Here is a 23,096-nt window from a genome sequence, read left to right on the forward strand (position 1 = left end):
TTTCTGCAAACTTTTTTTGCAGTGTACTGTGGGAAAAGCAGACTAAGCAAGTAGCTTCCTCTTTCTTTCTGGGACAAAAGTTTGTTTGTCTTTCAAATTTTGACCTGGGGGTAATTATGGAGAAATTAAAGACATAACAGCGAATTCATTTTTTTCATTAAATCCAGATGGGACTTCAAAGGTTATTTACCAATCTTTATGTGTTGGATTATCATCTACAAGCGAATACATTGTTATTTGTACAATTATTTATGACATTACAACTTAAATGTATCGCCCATAGTCCTTTCACTGACCATCTGATAATATTAATAAATAGTCTAAAAGTAGGCCTATAGTAAATTTGCTTCTGTATTTTCTTTAGTATTTATGAATAACACACTTCAACATTTTACACAAATTTCTTTAGTGTTTTCTGTACACGTCCTGCGCAATTATTTGAGTTTTGCTCTGATATGTTTACGATATAGCGCATTTTGGAAAAACCTGTCCGTTTAAACGTCCTTAAACAATCCGTAAAAACTAAATAAACTATGGATGCACACTTATCTTTTATAGATAATCGTATATTACGATCAGACTTTTATTACGACCAGAATCACCAGCAGACTTTATGCTCATAATAAAACTCTGGATACACGAGACTACTTTCTCAATGTCTTTATCATACACTATCCCAAACACTCATAATTACACAATATTCACTCGCTACAGCATCCCACGATGCTAACATACATTCAATCTCAGTTTATGGAAATGTAGCAGAGTTTATGTAGCAGACAGTTTGTTTGTGTCAGAGACAGACTCTAAGTTAGTATTAGCAAACAGCTCCTGAAACACTCAGACGCACACATTGATCCTGCCGGGCATAAAAGCGCAGGCTATAATTGCTCCGAGCTGCTTCTAGTGTCTCTCTTGATCATCCATGACACATTTGATTTCTTTTCTATTGTAAGAGCCTATTAAAAATAGCCACCAATAAAAGCGCATTGATTCATGCAGGATTAGCCCATCGGACAGGAGTTTTATCATGGCCACAAAAAGCACGAACTCCCTTCTTTTGCTCTCACGCACACACTAACGCCCCACAGTGTGCAGCTGCAGTCACATGGATCACGATTCGCCAGTTCTCTGCTCAATAGTCTGCTGATGGTGCCGTGGGCCTGGGTGGGCTACTGAGTGAGTGTGTGGGAAAGAGATGCCCAAAACTGCTTAAGCGGTCTAATGGTGGGCGGGCAGAGGACGAGCACCCCTGTGGAGTACCCAGACCTGGATCAGATGCTTGGCGGTCACGCCGCGGTAGTGAGCTCAGACCGCACATTTATCTCTGGGAGCAGAGAGCTTCTGCGATTGATCAGCTGTAAAAGAGGAGGCGCTACGATCCACACACGGCTAACAACAAACACAGAGGGCCAATTGAGTTTAAAATACTAAGTGTATTTAAACATGTGTAAATGGAAATGCAATGTTTGTGCAGTGCACACGGCCCTTCAAATGTTTGAGAGTATGTCTTAGTACAGAACGTCATAATGATCTCTTAAAATCTCCTTTTCACAGTTATGCACCTCTAAGGATCATTTTTATAATTTATTAATTTGCACAGAATATCTAATGTGTATATGGATTCATTTTTAATACTGGTTCACTGTAATAATAATATAAAAAAAGATTTATAGAAAACTAAACTTAATTTGCATGATGTGTCCAATGAATTGACAATAAAAAAGTTCTCAACTTTTGAGAAGCAAGTAAAACTCAAAAGCCCATGCAAAAATGAAAAAAAATATGAGTTGGGAATTTTTTTTCCTTTTGTGCAGTGTATTAACATCGCAGTGTAGTGCTCTATTCAGAACGGAGTTGAGACTGCCTTTTAATTCCAATTCAGTTGCAATTGAGGATGAAAAAAGTATACAGAAGCAGAATTAAAATGAACCGAAATTCAAAATTCAACCAGAAATGCCAAAGACAATTTTATATTAAATCATATTTAATAAATTGACTATTGTAGACAATGGTGGATGAATACTTAATTTCCCAGAATGCATTGATTTTCTATGAATTCCTTTTCCTGTCATTCCAACTCAACTTCTTGTGTGTGGCCACTTCAAAATCTAACTAATGAATTAAAAGGGAGACAATTTTTCAATTCCGACGTTTGCACAACCCTGGTATCAACTCCTGGTATATTGTGGCAATCCATAAAACAAAGATTCCTCATTACCGTCTAATACTAATATCTGACATGACAGACTAAAAGATTTCTAAACCTGAAAATCTCTTAAAATCCCCTGTAGTCAATAGTTGTATCCCTTAAAACTGATCTTTGATCACCCAAATGACATATTAAAACGTTTTTTTCCTTAAAAAAAGTCTTCATGCCTTAAAATAGCTTGAATGTAACTCTACACCCTTGCCTCATTTAGTATACATGGTTCTATGAATGCAAATTAGCCCCGCCTCCACTCACTCACACCAGCTCAGAGATTCACACGTTGACGTGATTGGTTACAAGGTAGTTTGTGACGTCACAAACACCAGCGATTTCAAACTGCGCTTTTGAGACTCTTTGGTTCACTTTTAAGATGAAAATACTCAGCAATGGTGTTGACTTTTGAATTTACACATGGTTCATCTTAATTAAAGCATATTAAAAACACCACATAGACATATAAACAACATTAAAAGCTTGATTTTCACCACAGGGGGACTTTAAGAAACACAAAAGAGATTTGTGTCATTGAGTCATTCATCCACACAGGGGCTCATATACAGGGGCGTCCAGCTTGACACATGCTCACAGCTACGCATTTCAAAGATTCTCCCTTTGTCACATAATCAATCATATGCAGGACTCCGAGTCATACACAATGAAGCCTCTGATCTGAGCAGCATATAAGCATATTAGAATGGTTTCTGAAGGATCATGTGACATTTTAAAACAGAAAACGGTTATTTTAAATTGTAATAATATTTCACAATATTCTGTTTTACTTTATTTTTTATCCAATAAATGCAGCTTTGTTGAGCATAAGATACTTCTTTAAAAATAATCTTATATACCCAAGACTTTTGAAAATTAGTGGAAATGTTAAACTAGTAGAAGAGTGTCAACTGATATACATTTTTGTATATCTAGTATTTACATTGTAGTTACACGGTCTCTGATGGTTAAATCTGGAACACAAAAATGTAGATGCTTCAGAATCCTGACAAATTTCTTTTTTCTAAAGCAATCTTTATATATTAGTGTGATTGATATGTACATAACTGTTCAGATAATAATAAAATAAAAATAGTTTGATAGGCTTACTTCAATACATTATATAAAGTCAAAAAACTGTATTTGATCATTATCATCACAGCAGTTCTTGAATAAATTTTCCATCAAAATGGGTCTATAAAAGATACTGTTTTTCTATTTATTTACTATGAATAATATCCTTTGGATTGTGTCTAAGCTCCAAATAAAAGAAGAAAATAATCAAATTAGCTGAATTACTTTAATATTTGTCATGTACTATGGGCAAGTACTCCTTGAGTCTATGGGCATTACCAACATTAAAGTAACACCAGGGAACTTTTGCTCTCGGGGTGGGGTCCCCCTACAGTTGGGAAACAGTATTGTCCTCTAGACCTCTACTACTGTCGTAAACTCTGTCATCCTACATGCACGTGCAATTGTTGACAACCATGATAGCCCTGAACACTGTTGGAGGAGGTCACATGCAGGTGTTCTGCTTGCGTCGCGTGTGAAATGTCTTCATCCCAGGTACAGTGGCATATATTTCAGCATGTCATATGAATATAATTTCATGGGTTTTCTTTTTTTTCTAACGACAAATGACCGTGATGATCACGTTTACAAGCCAGCATCATTATAGTAGCCTAGTCTATTGGTTACCGTTTTACTGAATCTATATGATACTTCAATGCAATGTTTGAGTGGTTGATAATAACCATATATCGTCAATATTATAATGTCAAGCTACCATAAATGAATCTGCAAATTTTACAAATCGATTTGCATTATAGCTTGAGGCAAGACAAATAAACAAATATCACAGACATGTTAGGTATCCTAAAATATGATTTTGTACATCTTATATATTTACTTGCAAGAATGTAGCCCCTACCAAACTTGTGCACGCCGTTTAGACACAGGCTTTCATTTGATTTTTGATTTTTTGCCAAGTCCGCATCGGTCGGGCACCCCTCCTCCTCCTTCAGCTCACGCCAGCGAGAAAATGCTGGCCCAATGTTGATCCTCGTTCTGCCTTTAACGCGATCACTTTCTCTTTTTCTCTTTTTGCTTTGCTCCGATAAAACCTTTGCTTTCTTGTTTTTCTGTGCTGCTTCGGCCATGACTATAACATTTGGCTCGCACGTCCGATTTTAAGGAAGTGGGGGTGGTGGTGGAAGTGACGTATATGCCGTAAAGCAGTCGAATTTTGTAGTTCTCTTTGTTCGCCGGTTACTACCCGAAACCCGAAGTTTAAAAGTACAATTAAAAACGCTACAGACCCCGTCAGGCTATGGCAGACGTGTCATTCAACCTATTGTAAGCCGATGTACCATCACAAGAGACTTGGAAATATATTATGAAGGTTGAAACGTAACCTAGTGCTGCTTTAAAAAATATTTGAATCATTTTTACAGGTATACTATATGTAACTTTTGGCCCTCTAGCGGTTAAAAAACAAAATTGCATTAATTTTGCAGAAGAACATTGTTTCGGTTGCGCTTCGGCTCTGCGTAACTGTGTGAACGAATACGGTTATCCTACTGCTCATAAAACATTCACTACTGGGCTTAAGAGATATAACCAGTTTAGATGGAAATGATCTCAATCTGAATAGCCGAAGACCATATAATCAACCATAATAAAATGACCCTATTGCAAAGATAATGCAAGATTAAATTCACACAGATAATGTTTTACAATGAACTCTGTTAGAGAGGTATCCTACATACAGCAATTCATCTGTATAATAAAATACCTTACTCAGCTGTTGAGTAATAAAAACTCCATCTCTGTGTCACTTTTACAACATTTCAAATCCCTCAGATCTTGCCATCTCCGAAAAGCCAAGCCAATACAATTGACTCATTACAATTTAGTTAATTTTAAACAAAAGTTACATAGAGTGCCTTTAAGCTTTTGGTCATATGCATGCACACACAAATTTGGGTCTATAAACCTCTTTCAAACGGATACTATGTTCTATTGGTGGATATCATCGAACGAACAGCAAGCAGCTTTTGTGACAGTCAGTAAATAAATAGCTATTATTGAACGATTTAGAGCTTGGCATATTTACAGCTGATTTGTGTGCAACTGGAGATGGATTCATGTAGACATCTATTTTACCAAGGTTTTGTGCTGTTACTGTACCCAGAGGGATTGTTGAGTGCCGCCTGTAGAAGAGATAACCAACCCACACAGTTGATGTAAGATATCCTTGTTTACCGACCCGTGTCGTCGTGCTATGCAAACTAATGGCTTCATGTAAAAAGCCCCTCACTGAGTTTAAAGGTTTTTTTTAATGACTTCTAATTCCTCTCATCACTATGCGATGTGCACTTAAAATTCAGCATACCAGCCTTTATTAAACACACAAACACGTATTCCTTGTTATAGTTTCAGTGCGTGTCAGACTACAGAGGAAGGAGTTCACGTGTCTTCTCGGTGCCGAACCATCGTCAACCATTCATCAACGTGTTTATTTAAAGTCAAGAGAAAGGGGAGAAAAGGAATAAACCAAGAGAGAAGGCCGCTTTGAAAAGGAGTATATCTTGGCCTGTCACCTCCTCACTGCTGAAGTGCATTGTGTGTGCAGGTGCACATGTGTAGCCAGCTGTGAGACAACAATAACCAAAAATAGGCTGAAAAATGGCGCTAAAATAGAAGTGTGAACGGGCCTGCTGTGACATCTCTCTCATCGGCATTAGTCATGCGAGTCCCTCCGGTTCCATAACACCTCCCCAGGACCCAATCCTGTTCTTCCGAGCCTTTCCACACAAAACATGGTGCTATTTCCAGTCCTCAGCAGGGACTAAGGCACGTCTCGTTAAAGACGGCTGAGAGATTCTGTATCAATCTAAAACTCACAGACATCATGTAAAAGGACAATGACTTAAAGGAATAGTTCATCCAAAAAATTCTGTCATTATTTAACTTTTTTCTAAACATTACTTGTCATTATTTACTCACCCTTATGTTGTTCTAAACCTGTATGACATTCTTTCTTCTGTGGAGACATTTTGGATGATGTACTGATCCATGGACTTACTATTTAAAGGGAGTGAGGCTTTAATAATGAGCTTTAAAGAGGACATACGTACATAAATGTTTCATAAAAGTGGTCAATATATGATTCATGTATATCCACAGCGATAATGACAGCTTTATGTAAGGAACAGACTGAATTTAAAGTCATTATTTACTGAAATTCTTCAAATCTGCCCATTCTTGATTCTTGATCTGTTCTTTTGATTTAATCCAGGTCCCAAATCAATGATCCGGTTGGCAGCCAAGTGGAGGTGAATAGCAACTAAACTTGTGGTCAGTTTTGTTCACACAAAGCTATCAAACGACTTCAGAAAACTTAAAATCTTGATAGACTTATGGGCCACGTTTATGTTACTTTATGGTGCTTTTGTGTCTTTTTGAAGTTTGAAAGCTTTAATCCCTATTCACAGTAATTGCATGGAAAAGAGTGAACAGTAAAGTTTAGTAACTCTCATTTTTGTCTTCTCCAAAAGAAAGAAAGTCATACAGGTTTAGAATGACATGAGAGCGAGTAAATAATGGAATAGTTTTCCTTTTTAGGTGAACTACTCCTTTAAAATGAAGTCTATGAGAGCACTTTACGCTTTAATGCCTCGTTTCCACTGAGTGGTACGGTACGGTTCAGTACGGTACGGTTCGGGTCGGGTCGCTAAACCATGATCGGGGCTCGCGTTTCCACTGCCAACAGTACCCTACTTGATAGGCGTGGTGTATGCCGGAAAGTAGTGATAACGTCACTTGATAGGCGTGGTGTTTGCCGGAGAGAAGCGATCGACGTCATTTTCGCGCGTACAAAAACGACATAGTAAACAACAATTGGATGACAGACAGCAGATCTTGTTCTTGCTTCTCGGGATGTTTGTCACAAGAAACAAGCGCTGGCATTAGGCGTTTCTCAATACCAAGTAGCCACGCAAAGTCCGACTCAGGAGAATGACCCCGAGGACGCGAGTCCAGTAATTCTGCTGATGGAACAGCGCGTTCTTGAAAGCGCCACTCAGCTCGCTCTGCTACTCCGGTTATGTACATTTTAGGCAACAATAAAACGAAATATGTTATAAAACACCACTCTGCTTCTTTTCGATTTTATTTTACATTTTAAACATTATAAGCACACAAATGTGGTTCAGGCAACGCATAGCCTATATTGATTATATTCACTGCATAACGTTATATTTATAACAAAACTAAATATAAAACACAATCCTGCCTCTTTTCGTTTAAATTTAAAAATATTAAACATATTCCAGGCAATGTATTGCATATTGCATTGGTACAAATGTTGCAATAAACAACATTACAGATGATCTTGTAATAAAATAAAATAAATGACAAAACTATCTATTTTTGTTGAATTTCAGTTTTATCAATAATAGCCATTATAAAAGTATAAGTAAAAGGTACAAAAATATATACAGTAAAGCTTTAATAACAAAGCAAACAATTCAGTCAAATATACAAATTCAGCGCTCAAATATATGAAACTTCACTTAGCCTTCTGCCAAAACTATTGGCCAGGGAACGAATTATAGATTCACGAGACCAAAGATCGCCTGTTAGGTCTGTACAAGACGAATTATATCTCATGTTTAACCACTACAGAGACGTCAGAGTCAGCGGCAAACATCAGAACGGCTAGCCGGGGAAAGGCTGCTCCAGGCGGGGTGCACGAGCGCCGAGCGTCCGGTGATTGCTTGGAATGGATCTTCAAATGATCATAAATCTATAAATAAACCACAGATTTGAGCTTTAAAAAACTACTTTCTCGCCTGAAAAACTCTTAAAACTACATTTCGTGACACAATAACAGTAGTATTATATTTTAACTGTATGCTTCTAATGCCCTTGTAGCACGCGCAAGTGACGATACTCTGTCAACCAATCAGCGTTCTGCAGTGAGTCTAGCTCCACCTTTTAGTACCGTACCACTGTGCTAGGTACCCCAACGGAAGGGTACCCAAAAAGTGGTACGGTACGGTTCGGCTTTTTGGTACCATTCACAACTTTTGACAGTGGAAACGCAAATAATTGCGTACCGAACCGAACTGTACCGTACCGCTCAGTGGAAACGAGGCATTAACGTCATTTAAATCTTAAATCGTTATTTGAATATTCCAAGTCTCAACTTGAAAAACTTCAACATTCACGCCACCGGCCTCGCACTGTTCCCGCCGCTCTCGGCCCCGCCCTGCTTGCCACACTAATTCTCCTTGAGGTTATGAGAAAGATTAGGATTTTCAACTGTTCTTTAGACTTAGCCTGACTTCGTCAATCGTCATACTCATATTCTAGAAAGAATGTGAGTCTGATACTGCTCCATTGGGCTGTGATTATGGGGCGTGTTTCAACCGAACCAGGAAAGAAAATGGCTCTGCATTCAATTGGATAGACCTACAACCAATCAGAGCAACGGAGTAAATGACGCATGTTCTTTATTCATCTTTCCGACCGACAAATGCCTTGATCGCGGTTCTCTGTTCCTCTTTTAAAAGCAATGCGCTGTCGATATCTTTTATAACAGACGCGATGGCGAAATCTACACGATTATTGTTATTTCATAAACAAAGTTCGGGAGGAGCACGTTCAAATAATCAATCCAATCAACTTGTCATCAAACAATACCATGTCTAACGTTACCCTATCAGCATGAGAGGAAGCATATTCACTCTAACTCACCTAACACTCCTCGACAGTTTTTCTGCATCCCTCCACCACCCCGACTCCTCACTCTTGGCTTGTTCTTTCACAGCCAGGAATACGGGGTAGTAGGCCTACTCTGGGTTCGGGCCGAATACCGATCACGGAGCCCTCTCCTCGGACAGCACGTCATATACGCATTTATTCTTTCTGACTTATTTGTAAGTGTGAACTTGTGAAATCTCAATTCTCCAGCGGCAGAACTTTGTTGTAAACGAATTCAACCCAAGCGCTCTTTGGTGACGTGAGGATTACGTAACTGCACCTCATCTGTCAATCATCGTATAAAGCCCGCCCTGGCAATTTGATTGGTCCGAACATTTTTTGACTGATCATAATTACCCCTCAATGGATCGAGTCCAGACCGAACTTCCCGACCAAAAATTGTTGTGGGCGGGGTTCGGGCTGGCAGCCAGGCTACTTTAGACTCTGATATTTTCGATGAATCTGTTATCTGAATGATTCATTCATGATTTGATCCAGTTTACAACTTGCTTACTCAATGATCCAGTCAGCTAACAGCCCACTGGAGGTGAATAACAACTATAATTTTGGTCTGTTATCTTCACACAAAGCTATAATATGACTTCAGAAAATGCTCTTTTTCAAGCTTGAAAGCTCCATTCACTGTAATTTCATGGAAAAGTGTACAGTTCATCAATACCTCTCCTTTTGTGTTCTTCTATCAGAACGAAAAGTCATACGTGTTTGGAACAATATAAGAGCGAGTAAATAATGTTTAAAATAATTCCAATTTTTAGATGAACTAAAATGAAGTCTATGAAAGCACTCTTCACATTAAAAGTCATTTAAAGGGGACCTATTATGCAAAATTCACTTTTACATGGTGTTTGAACATAAATGTGTGTCAGCAGTTTTTAGACTGATATGGCTTTAAAACTCATGCAGATAACAAACTTCCATGATGATGAAGAGCTGTTATGTCACATGAGCGTGACCACGATAGAAATGATAATCAAAAACCAAACAGATGTTTTAGTTTTTGGCAGAGTATCCGAAGCTCAAGCTATACAGGCTACAGCCTCTTTTGGATAAGGGGGCGGGGAGCAGCAGCTCATTTGCATTTAAAGATACATGCATGAAAACAGAATGTTTTTCCTTCCACTCAAAAATGGGCATTTACAACATGGTATAATAAATGATCTGTGGGGTATTTCGAGCTCAAACTTCACAGACACATTCTGGGGACACCTGAGACTTATAAAAAAGGGCATAATAGGTCCCCTTTAAATCTGGTGGCTTGGGTAAAAATATCCTCTACTCCTTCTCTAATCAAGGTTGTCTTCAAGACTCCACTTGTACTTCACTAATCCCATAAGACTCCACAGGCAGAAAAAGAAGAAGTAATTTTAGCAGCTATGAAAAGATGATCAAATGTGAAATCATATCATAATGACAGTGAATTAATGCAAGCTGCAGGAGGTCTCGTCAGTCGTTTTGTGGCGCTTTACAACACAGTGCCACCGCAGACCAAACCAAGAGCCTGACGAAAGCGACTACTGACTTCCGTCACTTCATAATCGAATAACAGTTGTGCAATTTGAGATTTAATTTACGTATAACTCTCCCTTCACACATCTGCAGCATGAGGTGTCAAGACAATTTGGTTACGGACTTTAATGGTGTGTGCTAGGGTACTCAATTTCCATATTAGCGGGCCTATCTTTGCGGCGGTCTTGCACGGCGAGCGGCGGTGAGCTCATTTACAGTGGAGGGTGGATCTGGGTGAAATTAGAGTAGATTACCATATTTAGATTTATTAGGTGCCCGTCACCGTGGAAACGGAGGAGCGTAGCAGCTTCTCGGGGAGGTGTGCATGTTTGATATGATTAACATCTGTGATGGATGAGCTGTCCAACGGCCCTCAATTAAACAAAAACTATTCCACAGGCTGGCCAATGACAAAGAAAGTCAAACAGTGTGTGCAAGTGCCTCACTGCCAAGTCAGCTGTCCACAGCTTGATGCAATCAGCATTGAATGGTCGGCGCACAGCCTCTACTTTCACATTGGAGGGCAGAGATAGTCACTTAGATTGGGCAACCGAGGACCCAGAGGGAACAGACAATCTAGCACTGTGGGATTTCACTGCACTGAGGGTAAAAAGAGAGATTGACTGAAACTAGCAGTTAGGGATGACGAATTTTAGTCCAAGCAAACATACACAGAGAGCCAAATGGTCTTAAATGAGCTATACTGAACCAATAAAGTACAAGTAGCATTAAGAGTAAAAGGCTAAAATCTATTGTAAGGCATGGGCCACATTGCAGTCAAAAATAATTTGTTGAAACAATAAAACATTGGGACTTCATCGACTACCATGTGTAGCAAAAACCTAACAAATAGTCCTAATAAAACTATACATAAAGTACACTATCTTATAATAGTTTGAGGTCAGTAAGATTTAGCAAAAAAAAGAAAAAAAAAAGAAAAATTAACACTTTAATTTAGTAAGGATGCATTAAATTGATCAAAAGTGACAGTAAAGATTTATAATGTTGCAAAATATTTATATTTCAAATAAATGCTGTTCTTTTGAACTTTCTATTCATAAAAGAATCCTAGAAAAATGTGTCACGGTTTCCATAAAAAATATTATGCAGCACAACTGTTTTAAACGTTGATATTAATAAGAAATTATTTTGAGCACCAAATCAGCATTTCTGAAGGATCACGTGACGCCAAAAACTGGAGTAATGATGGTGAAAATTCAGCTTGAACATCACAAGAATAAATGACATTTTAAAATATATTAAAATCGAAATTTTCAATTGAAATAATATTTCATAACTGTATTTTTGATAATAAATGCAGCCTTAAACGACTTCAAAAACATTGATAAAATCTTACTGAATGCCAATTTTTGAATGGTAGTGTAACTCAAACAAATAGCTCACATTAGCATGGTAAATGAACACTTTTTAAATATATTTTACTGTATTTATTGTAATGAGTACAGCAATTGCTCATTAAGGCAACCCTCATCAACCTACAAGCTCCACTCTTCAGCACAATAGTGGTCACATTTTGGTGTTTGTTTCTTGTTCCTGGGTTCTGGTCTGTCATGTGATCCCCTGTTTTAGTCATGTGATCCTGCCTTGTGTTCCCTTGTCTGTTGTGTCATGTTGTCATTGGTTGATTGTTTAAATGTTCACAGGTGTCCCTTGTCTCGTCGTTACTCCTGTATGTATTTAAGCCCTCATGTTTGCCCTGTGTCCTTGTCGAGTATTGTTTGTTCCATGCCCAGTCTCCGGTAGTCTTGTTTTCTAAGTCTTTGTTTGTGTTCCTGGTTTTGGTTTGAGTTTTCATGCCTTGCCATGTTTTTGTTTGTTAATAAATTGTGTTTGGGTTCTCACCTCAACTTGCCTTCAGTGGACCAGTCATTACAACAGTAACACAAAATTCATTAAAATAATTAATGGTTCATTAAAAGTAACATCCTTCCGCTACAAAATATAGTCCCTGTCATGGAAGCCTGTATTAACCAATCAGCATCTAGAACCAGACCTATTTATATAATAAACCTACAACAGAATCGTCAGAACACTGCCACACCAGGGCCAGTGGAATCAGTTTGCATGAATTTCACTCAATAGCAGCACAGAAGAGTGTCATGAAGTTTTTACATGGGACAATCTCCTTGGCACAACCTGGGTTTAAGTGTCTTCCTGAAGGGCACAATGGTGATCACTTCATTCTTGTGGTATAAAACCAGCAACCTTTCAGTTGCCAGCCCAAACTGTAACCACAATACCACAGTTACTGTAGGACCTCAATCCTTGAGAAGAGAGAAAACGTAAATACAGATCACATAGGGTGATTTTTAATTCTATGTGAATCATAACCTAACGTCTCAGGCTGCCAGCACGTGTTTAAAATTATTTAATAACGTCATGCATGAGGATTAAGTGTTTTAATAGCGTTCTCCTGGAATGAATTTAAAAGAGTTTGTCTTATGGAAGAGCAATAAAGTGAAACAGAGAGAATCCATAAGATATCACAGCAGATGTCACACATCTACTGTAAGTGCATGACCTCTCTGAAGTGGTGCCCGATGTTTATGCAGAGTCCAGAGGGTGACAGATGGGTTCGCACTCGACTCTGTCTCTTAAATTTTATGAGAGGATATATTAGAATATGTCATCTTCTCCACTCAGCCTTGCCAGTGGAGAGATTCGGTCATGGTCACAAGGCCCCTATATCCACAGTGTGTTAAGTGAGAGGGATTAGCAAGTTCAATGGCAGAGGAAAACAAACTTATCAGGTTTCACAGATGGGGAATTCACAGTCTTTATGAAGGAGACACATTTTTAATGTAATGAAGACAGAGGGACAACAGAAGATGTACATTAAGTTATTAACCTTCATATACGGAAGAGTGGGATAAGCCGTGTCACTTTTTACTTTAGTTGTATTTAGACAAGTAGAAATGAGACAAAAGGAAATATAACTAATTATGTTTAAAGATTTCTGCTATTAAATTAATTAAATTAAAAGAGGAATAATCTAGCACACTTACAAATGCGTCCTTCTAAAGGTCTTGTTTTGCTGCATATTAATTGCAATTAAATTAATTTAAACCAGACAGAGAAGGTCAAATGAATTCATCTGAATGGAATAAAATGTATTATATACTATATTATATATATATTATAAAAATAACATTTTATAATAGTACTAGTAATAATATTTAATGCATCTGGACGCAAAGTGTGTTATTGGCACAATAGTCCTATATACACAAAATAAATATTCCTAGTTTCCTACACAACCAGGTTAAAGCCTGAGAAAACTTGCATACGCAAGCATGCAAACACAAACGTTTCTCGCTACACAAGCTGGAGGTCACTTGCAGAAAACGATTCATAATGCAATGCACACGCAAAATACACATTACACCGCGCTTACACACGGACCACTAAATGAGGCAACAGCGTAAACTGGCCAAATGTAGATTTAATATTCATGGCTTCACTCTTAAAGGGTTAGTTCACCCAAAAAATGAAAATTATGTCATTAATGACTCGCCCTCATGTCGTTCCAAGCCCTTAAGACCTCCGTTCATCTTCGGAACACAGTTTAAGATATTTTAGATTTAGTCCGAGAGCTTTCTGTCCCTCCATTGAAAAATATATGTACGGTATACTGTCCTTGTCTAGAAAGTAAATAAAGACATCATCAAAGTAGTCCATGTGACATCAGTGGGTTAGTTAGAATGTTTTGAAGCATCGAAAATACATTTTGGTCCAAAAATAACAAAAACTACGACTTTATTCAGCATTGTATTGTCTTCTGGTTCTGTTGTCGAGCCGCGTTCAGTGACGCTGCTGACGTGTGTCTGGTGCGCCCGAGCTTCGTTTACAGTCTGAGGGAGACGCACGCTGTAAACAAAACAATCTTCGCAAACATGTCTAAGGATTTCGACACAGAGGAAGACTTGCATTTTTTTGCCCAGCCATATTTATTTGAACCCAAATACACGGACGCACCAGATTACACGTCAGCAGCGTCTTACGTCATCAGCATCACTGAACGCGGATTGACAACAGAACCGGAAGACAATACAATGCTGAATAAAGTCGTAGTTTTTGTTATTTTTTAACCAAAATGTATTTTCGATGCTTCAAAACATTCTAACTAACCCAATGATGTCACATGGACTACTTTGATGATGTCTTTATTTCCTTTCTGGACAAGGACAGTATACCGTACATTTTCAATGGAGGGACAGAAAGCTCTCGGACTAAATCTAAAATATCTTAAACTGTGTTCCGAAGATGAACGGAGGTCTTACGGGCTTGGAACGACATGAGGGTGAGTCATTAATGACATAATTTAAATTTTTGGGTACTAACTAACCCTTTAAAATTGACCAGTTAATTAAAAAAAATAAGTTATGTGGAATTGTCAAGTTCACATAACTTAATTTAACTTAGTTTATTACTTAATAATTTTAAGGCAACAGGTTTCCTCATTTTTTTAAGTTAAGTCAACTGATCACTTTTTGCAGTGTTCCAATTTACAGAACACACATTTAGCTGCTCATGTTGCCAATTTAAGTTACCCAAATAACCTTTTTTTTTTTTAGTATTGGGCTGAACCTAACACTTTATTCGAGTAGGTGACACTCCAGTCCCCTCTCATCATGGGTTTATGCGTAATGAAGCAGAAGGGGACAGAGTTCAGAAGAAGTTCAGCTCACTGCTAATCATGCTTTCCTCGCATTCTGGCAATTGCAAAGACTCTGAAGGCCCTGCCATTGTAAAACCCTTGAATCTACTGGTTCAAGCTGGCCTCTTATATAAGCTATAACCTTTTGCACTGAAGATCAATTCTTTGTCTAAAGGAAAATTAAATGTGCTGGAAATGCTCAGGAGGTTCCTTTGCCAAACTGTAGTGTTTTGCCAAGCACATTTAGCCATATTTTGCTGCAACTTACCATATCAATTGCAAGTTTGACGCAAATAAATAACGTTTGCAAGCCTTCTTCTTTACACAAGGATGACCTCAGAGGAGAGACTTGGCTCCTCTATTGATTAGAAAGTTTTGTTCCGTAACACTGCGTCTTTTGTAGTTTAAGTTTATGTGTTTGATATGCATTTCAAGGATACAAGGCTTATATTTAACAGTGCATTCAAGTTTCAAATCAGGGACTAATCCTCTAATATGGCTTATTTCTGTTTTGGGACCAACCCAAAAAATGCTTATTGATATACCCTCCATAAAATCCAGATTTTTTTTTTTATTCTCTTTGTCATAGCTAACCCTGTGCAGAAAGGTTTCATCCCAAAATCTCCATTTGCACTGTGAGTGACAGAGTAGTGAGCCCTTACATAACTAACCTCTTTACATCCACTGTGAATGACAGTCGTGCCTTTGCCAACAGACAGGAATTTACTTGTTTTGTGTATGTGTGCATGTGTGTGTGTGTGTGTGTGTGTGTGTATGTATGTGTGTGTGTGTGTGTGTGTAAGACTGCTAAAAGTTAAATAACAGGGACAGCATTTGTACCCCATGGAGGGAAAAATCAGTTGATCAGTATTCGATTCTTTCTGTTTATCATTTATTATGCAATTTCTTAGATAATGTTATATGGACTTCCAAAAATCCGGTGCAACACAGGGCCTAATATTTTAGCCTCTAAATATTTTTCTCTGTAAACAAACAGATAAATAAATTCACAGTGAAAAAAAAAGGAACTTAACCTTCAGAAAATGTTGCCAATTAAACTCAAGAGGACAAATTAAATAATATATATTATGAGCCGTTTTATTTTCTATTTCTTTTGTTTTCACTATCCGTTCTCAAAATGTTTGCAATGTTGTACAGTAATATACACTCACCTAAAGGATTATTAGGAACACCATACTTATACTGTGTTTGAACCCCTTTCGCCTTCAGAACTGCCTTAATTCTACGTGGCATTGATTCAACAAGGTGCTGAAAGCATTCTTTAGAAATGGCCCATATTGATAGGATAGCATCTTGCAGTTGATGGAGATTTGTGGGATGCACATCCAGGGCACGAAGCTCCCGTTCCACCACATCCCAAAGATGCTCTATTGGGTAGAGATCTGGTGACTGTGGGGGCCATTTTAGTACAGTGAACTCATTGTCATGTTCAAGAAACCAATTTGAAATGATTTGAGCTTTGTGACATGGTGCATTATCCTGCTGGAAGTAGCCATCAGAGGATGGGTACATGGTGGTCATAAAGGGATGGACATGGTCAGAAACAATGCTCAGGTAGGCCATGGCATTTAAACGATGCCCAATTGGCACTAAGGGGCCTAAAGTGTGCCAAGAAAACATCCCCCACACCATTACACCACCACCACCAGCCTGCACAGTGGTAACAAGGCATGATGGATCCATGTTCTCATTCTGTTTAAAATTCTGACTCTACCATCTGAATGTCTCAACAGAAATCGAGACTTATCAGACCAGGCAACATTTTTCCAGTCTTCAACTGTCCAATTTTGGTGAGCTCTTGCAAATTGTAGCCTCTTTTTCCTATTTGTAGTGAAGATGAGTGGTACCCGGTGGGGTCTTCTGCTGTTGTAGCCCATCCGCCTCAAGGTTGTGCGTGTTGTGGCTTCACAAATGCTTTGCTGCATACCTCGGTTGTAACGAGTGGTTATTTCAGTCAAAGTTGCTCTTCTATCAGCTTGAATCAGTCAGCCCATTCTCCTCTGACCTCTAGCATCAACAAGGCATTTTCGCCCACAGGTCTGCCGCATACTGGATGTTTTTCCCTTTTCACACCATTCTTTGTAAACCCTAGAAATGGTTGTGCATGAAAATCCCAGTAACTGAGCAGATTGTGAAATACTCAGACCGGCCCGTCTGGCACCAACAACCATGCCATGCTCAAAATTGCTTAAATCACCTTTCTTTACTATTCTGACATTCAGTTTGGAGTTCAGGAGATTGTCTTGACAGGACCACACCCCTAAATGCATTGAAGCAACTGCCATGTGATTGGTGGATTAGATAATTGCATTAATGAGAAATTGAACAGGTGTTCCTAATAATCCTTTAGGTGAGTGTATACTGTAGTGTCCAACGGGGATAAAGGCGCACCGGGGTACAAGGCGCATTTTACCTAATTCTCTTTAAAACCACTAGATGACACACAAATTCAGCTCCTCACTTTTCTTAACAACTGCTTTTAATGATGCACGTGGACATTTGGCTAATCCCTGACGCGGTCGCGGACAGCAACACAAAGTTGATTCTGCACTAATTTGATCTAATATTTATTGCTTTTTAAAATGTTGTAGATTTAAGTAGCAAATGAGAATCGCTAAAATTATCATTTTGAGATAAATGTATACATTTAATGAATACATTTTGAGATAAATGTCTTGTTAATGTTTTTCAGGGTAATTTCAAGGTAATTAAAGCAAAAGCAAAAACAAAATCAATAACGGACGAATATGTAAAAGTATGGTATTTGGGGGTAAAATGCGCCCCTGCTTTTGGGGCGAAAGGCACAATAAATAGCATTATAATTGTTACGGTTCGTGTCTCGTGTTTCCCTCTACTTATGATGACGTCATGACTCTGTGTCTCTTTTGTGTGTCTGAGATTACTGATGGGTCTGCACCTGTGTATCATTATACACCTGCGCCTCGTTGGAGTCGTTGCTGATCCACTATAAGACGGACGCTGACACGGAGTATGGCAGGAGAGAGGAGAACCAGCAAACAAGCATTTCTTTCTTTTTGTTTCTTTTATTTAAATTACTTTTTGGTCGTCATGTTAATATTTGTTACCTTCATCTTATTTGAAGTTCGTTATTTTTCTTTATTTGTGATACGTGTTTCTTTGAGTTCTTGGATGTTTGTGAGTAATAAATGTTGTCGCCGCGTACTCAAGTCTCACGTGTCCTTCTTTATGTTGTGAAACCCTTACGTAGCCACTTTGAACAAAAGGGTTCGTAACAATAATAAACAACTGACTGACTTTTCCATTTGTTGACATGACATGGTTAGATTCAGATGGTAAATATCATATATTAAGTTGGGAGATAATCACCATATTTATAATGAAACCATCATATTTAAAAATATAATATTAATCATATCATATAATAAAATATATTTATTGTTACTATTAAATAATCGTGGGATATCATCCAATGCTTCAGAATCTTTACTTTTTTCAGATAATTTTGTTTCTGTATTTTTAAAATAAATGTATTTTAAAGACAGTATATTTATAACAATGTATTCATTTATTTCTCCCAAAAAAAAAAAATATATATATGGTAAATTATATTTTTCATTTCAGTATATATAAATAGATAGAGATAAAAGATTTTAAATAAAATAAATTATTTAAGATAATTTGAATACAATGAATTGAATATCAATATCTTGAAGGACATTACAAAAAACATTGCATGTCTCTAATGCTCTATAATCATCCAAATGTATTCATGAAAGGTGCCATTTCTCTTTGATATTTCACTGGTATCATTTAGTAAAAATTTGTAACCTATAATTAAATGTCTTAGATAACCTTGGAAAAAATTACTCCAGCAAATAAACTAGATGTATTTTACCTTAAATGAAACTAGCTGGAGCTGCAGTTGACTTAAAACTGTTTTCCCCCAAGGGTTTGAATAGCATAGTAATACTATACTGTATGACACAAGTCGTGGTAACACTAAACATAGCAGTGATGCTATGCCCTCCATTACATAAGCATCCCAATGGATATATATAAATAAAAAATAAGAAAACCACAGCATTTAACGAAGTAAAGACATTGCTTATCTTTTTAGACTGGCTTAAGTTCATAACCCTTAATTACCCTGCAGGCTGTTGTTCAGAGGACTCCTGTTGCTATTGACAACATGAGAAAGTCTTCTTTCAGGGCTCTTTCTCTGTTAAAGGTGACGGTTTAAATGTTAAAGAAAGAAGGGTGTGACTATGACTAAGCCCTGTAAAAATAGCTGTAATTAAATTCACTGATTCCAACGCTGCAATAAAAGTTCTGATATGGAAAACTAAATATAACCTTAATAGAGACCTGCAACTCTGATCAGCTTCTCACAAGCCGTAAGAGCAGTGTTGAAATAATCCTTCATTTAAATACTGAGCACTTTTGTTTAAAGTCACTGCATTGTTTTTTTTTAAGCACAGCTGTCCAACAGAATCATGTCACTCTCTATAAAATGCTGCTGAACAGAATGTTTTTTGCATTTTACTCCAAGTGACTGCATTTAGTGTTTTTTTTTCTTAGTAAAGTTCCATACACTTGTTTCAATAAAAGGACACATTTAGTCGCTAACCAACGAAAATCGGACACTCGGTCACAAGATGTCAATGCATACTGTGTCAATCATCTTTAAACATTGCAAAGGCATAACTGGCACTATTGCAAGATCAGAAGAGATTGACGCTCAATTCACAAAGAGAAATAAAATCAAAATAGCTCAGTTTTGACAGAATCACCATATGGAAACTATGACTAACCTGCAGGAATCTATGTGTCATAATAACCACATAACATTTTTTATTCTTCTTGCTTTTTGACAATTTCATTTCCATGACTTCATTAGGACTTTTCCAGTCAGGCTTTTAGAAATCATTTAATATGATTTGCAGTCATGATTATTTAATTTAATTTCTAGTATCTAATATTTAATTGACTAGAAATTTAAGTATGTACTATATTTATATACCATAGTATATACTTACATTTTTAGAATAATATATTCTATGACCTTTCTAATAATTTGTTTAAGAAAAAAAAAGATTTTTTTTATAGAAATTCTTATTCGTATTCTTATAGAAATATTTATATAATGTTTTTATAGCTATAATAATCATGTGATGCTACTGAGGTATATTTGTCGAGGATAAGTTGGGCTTGAAAACTTGAGCTTTTTACTTCTGTATTTACTATTGCCACAGTTGCGTTCCTGGAGCAAAAACTATGAATTTCTTTCAGCCTGGCCTTCGCATGACTGTAAAATGGGAACTGAATATGGATGTTGTCTGCATTCAAACAGGAAGTCGTTTAAAAGATAAGTGCGGATACACGTGCTATTGGAATTTGATCAGTTCATTCCATCCAGCTCCTGAGGAAAACAAGACCGAGCTGTTTGGATCTCCATGCCGTTAGAAACATTGGCATAAGAAATCTGCTATTGCAATCTGAGAAAAATGTTTGTGATGCAAGTGGAAACCTCATGATCAAATTGTTTTACTCACCAGTAAAGGAGTCCAAGGAACAGCAAGAAAAGGCCCACAGACACCGAGAGTCCACTCGCCTCGACTCCAAACCATTTCAGAATGTCAACTAAAGGCTGCATGATGAGACCCGTGACTCTCACCGCTGGCTTCCTGCACACAGAGACGATGCCAAACTAAATGCACTTAGAGTTCAAAGTATTTGTTATACACACTGTAACATCACAATATGAAAGTGAGCTTACAATCCCCCAGATAAACAATTTTATCAGATCTTAATAAAAACAAAAAAAACAACAACAAAAAAACAACAAAAACAAGTAAATTGATATTACTTATTATTGCACTTATTTTTACAGTATGTGTAAGTACTGGGTAATACAAGGTAATACAAGGTAACTACATGGGTTATGGTTAGAATAAGGGTTGGTACCTACTAGTTATTACCCAGTTATTGCAATTACTATAACAAGTACGTATATGTCCATGTGGAACTGACTGTAAAATAAAGTGCTACCTACCTGCCTTGCATAATGACAATTTAACATTTATCCATTAATTTTGGTTACTGCATAGGCCAGAACAATGAAATATATAAAGACATAACACACAAATTACAGCGTTAACTGCATAAAGCAACATAGCTAATATTGCACCATTGGGATTTAAACCTGGCTATATTTGCTTCTGCTAGCTAGCTAGCTGCTAGCTAACTAAACAAATAAAAACAAGAGATGAAAATAACTTCTGTGTGATAAGTTAATTTCGCTAGTTAAACGAACTGTTCCTCGATTTTTTTCCACTGCAGTGTAAAACGAGCAATGAATAAACAAAAAGTTGTCATCATACTTACCCTTTTTTAAAATAGGTAAAGAAATCCCAGACTTACTGAATCTATACTGACTGTATATCAGTATATCTTACTATACTGAAGCAGTTACCCAAGCAATATCTAGAATGAAAAAAACACTTAGCAAAGAGCAACCACTCTAGAATTGTGTGGCAGCGAAAGTTCAGAAAACTATAGTTAAACAGAATCAAATCCTTCATGAGGAAACACTGCCCTGTGACACTTGACCCTTTCACCTCACTCGCATTTTCAGTGGTTAAGATCATTACAAAATGTAAATGGTTAACAAGCTCAGAAGTTGCAATGGTCAAGTTAATAATAAAAAAGAAAAGAAAAAAAGAACTAGCCTATAAAAATCAATAAAACTATAAAAAAAAAACACAAAACCCCTTTTTTTTTTTACAGGTTTAATACTTTTATACTGCAAGAAAAAGAATACAATTAGATTATATTAGGTAATGCGAACTCACTTCAGCGTGCAAAAAACACACAGATTCTTTCAACCTTCTTATATGAGCACTTGATTTTTCACTGCTTCTCTGTGTGATCTTGCATGTTTGATGCTCTAATCTGTACATTGTAACATGTGTCTTACAGCTTTATGATTTCTCTAACATGCCTTTCTCTAAATCCCAAAGGCTCTTATTAGTGAAGAAGAGGCCCTGAGATATATGACATACGTCATCTACATTGTGATGATGCTCTTCCAAGTCAGTGTGGAGGTGCAGTAAATCTCCAAGGAAATGTAGCCTAAAAAGACAGAATCTTCACTAGAGCTGTATACCTCCAAGAGCACACCAGCTTAATGTAAATAATGCTTACATTCTGTTAATAATTATATCCTCTTAACAGTTAACGCTGAAGTTATTGCGAGCATGGCTGACATTATATTATCAATAGGCCTAACTGTTAAACACCGAGAGCATTTAAGGACTTCGACCAATGTGCAATAGGGCCAAATATCACATGCGTAAGTTACTTGATTAAACAGAGATAAGACATACAAATAATGACCATGACATGAGGAATATATTAAGCCGCATTACTATAGTAAAAAGCTTATTAATGTGCATGATTTGCCATGATTGTCACATAAACAAAGGAAGAAATAAAAAAAATGGAACATAAATATTATGTTCGTTCTTTTTTTTTCTTTTTTTTTTTTCACGGGTTGATTGCTGTTTAAAATGTAGTGGCAACACTGTGTTTCTGTTGCTCCAATACAAAAATGAAGAATAAGTTCAATATGTCATGTCACAGTCACATTTCCCCCGTTGTTTTGAAATCCGTGTACAGCAGTTTAGGCTACGTAAGATGACTGAGCAGCAGCGATGTTCTCTGCTAATCATCTTTGCGGTTTCTCGAGTCAATCTGGGATGTCACAGTGTTATGAAAATATAAGGTGAACGCGATAGTGAATGATATAAACAACGCGCTTACCCTGTGTTTGCCAACAACCGCTTGCGATGACACGGAGGCGTACTGGAACTTGTAGTTTTTATGCAATGGCTTGTGGTACTTGTAGTTTGCACCGAT

The 23,096-nt window shown here is 37.3% G+C and overlaps 1 protein-coding gene across 1 annotated transcript in view; it reads right to left on the minus strand.

Moving 5' to 3' along the window:
* tbxas1 (thromboxane A synthase 1 (platelet)) overlaps positions 1-23,033 on the minus strand; it is an 83,654-nt gene extending 60,621 nt beyond the window's left edge. The window contains exons 1-2 of the mRNA XM_056261321.1: positions 23,001-23,033; positions 20,732-20,863 (exon numbers count right to left, since the gene is read on the minus strand). Coding sequence (XP_056117296.1) covers positions 20,732-20,832 — 101 coding nt within the window. The 5' untranslated portion in view covers positions 20,833-20,863; positions 23,001-23,033. The remainder of the gene's footprint in view (positions 1-20,731; positions 20,864-23,000) is intronic.
* Between the last annotated feature and the right edge of the window lie 63 nt (positions 23,034-23,096).

The sequence above is a fragment of the Rhinichthys klamathensis genome, unplaced genomic scaffold (assembly GCF_029890125.1).
Source record: "Rhinichthys klamathensis goyatoka isolate OS25496 unplaced genomic scaffold, OSU_Roscu_1.1 h1tg000181l_1, whole genome shotgun sequence".
NCBI lineage: Eukaryota > Metazoa > Chordata > Actinopteri > Cypriniformes > Leuciscidae > Rhinichthys > Rhinichthys klamathensis.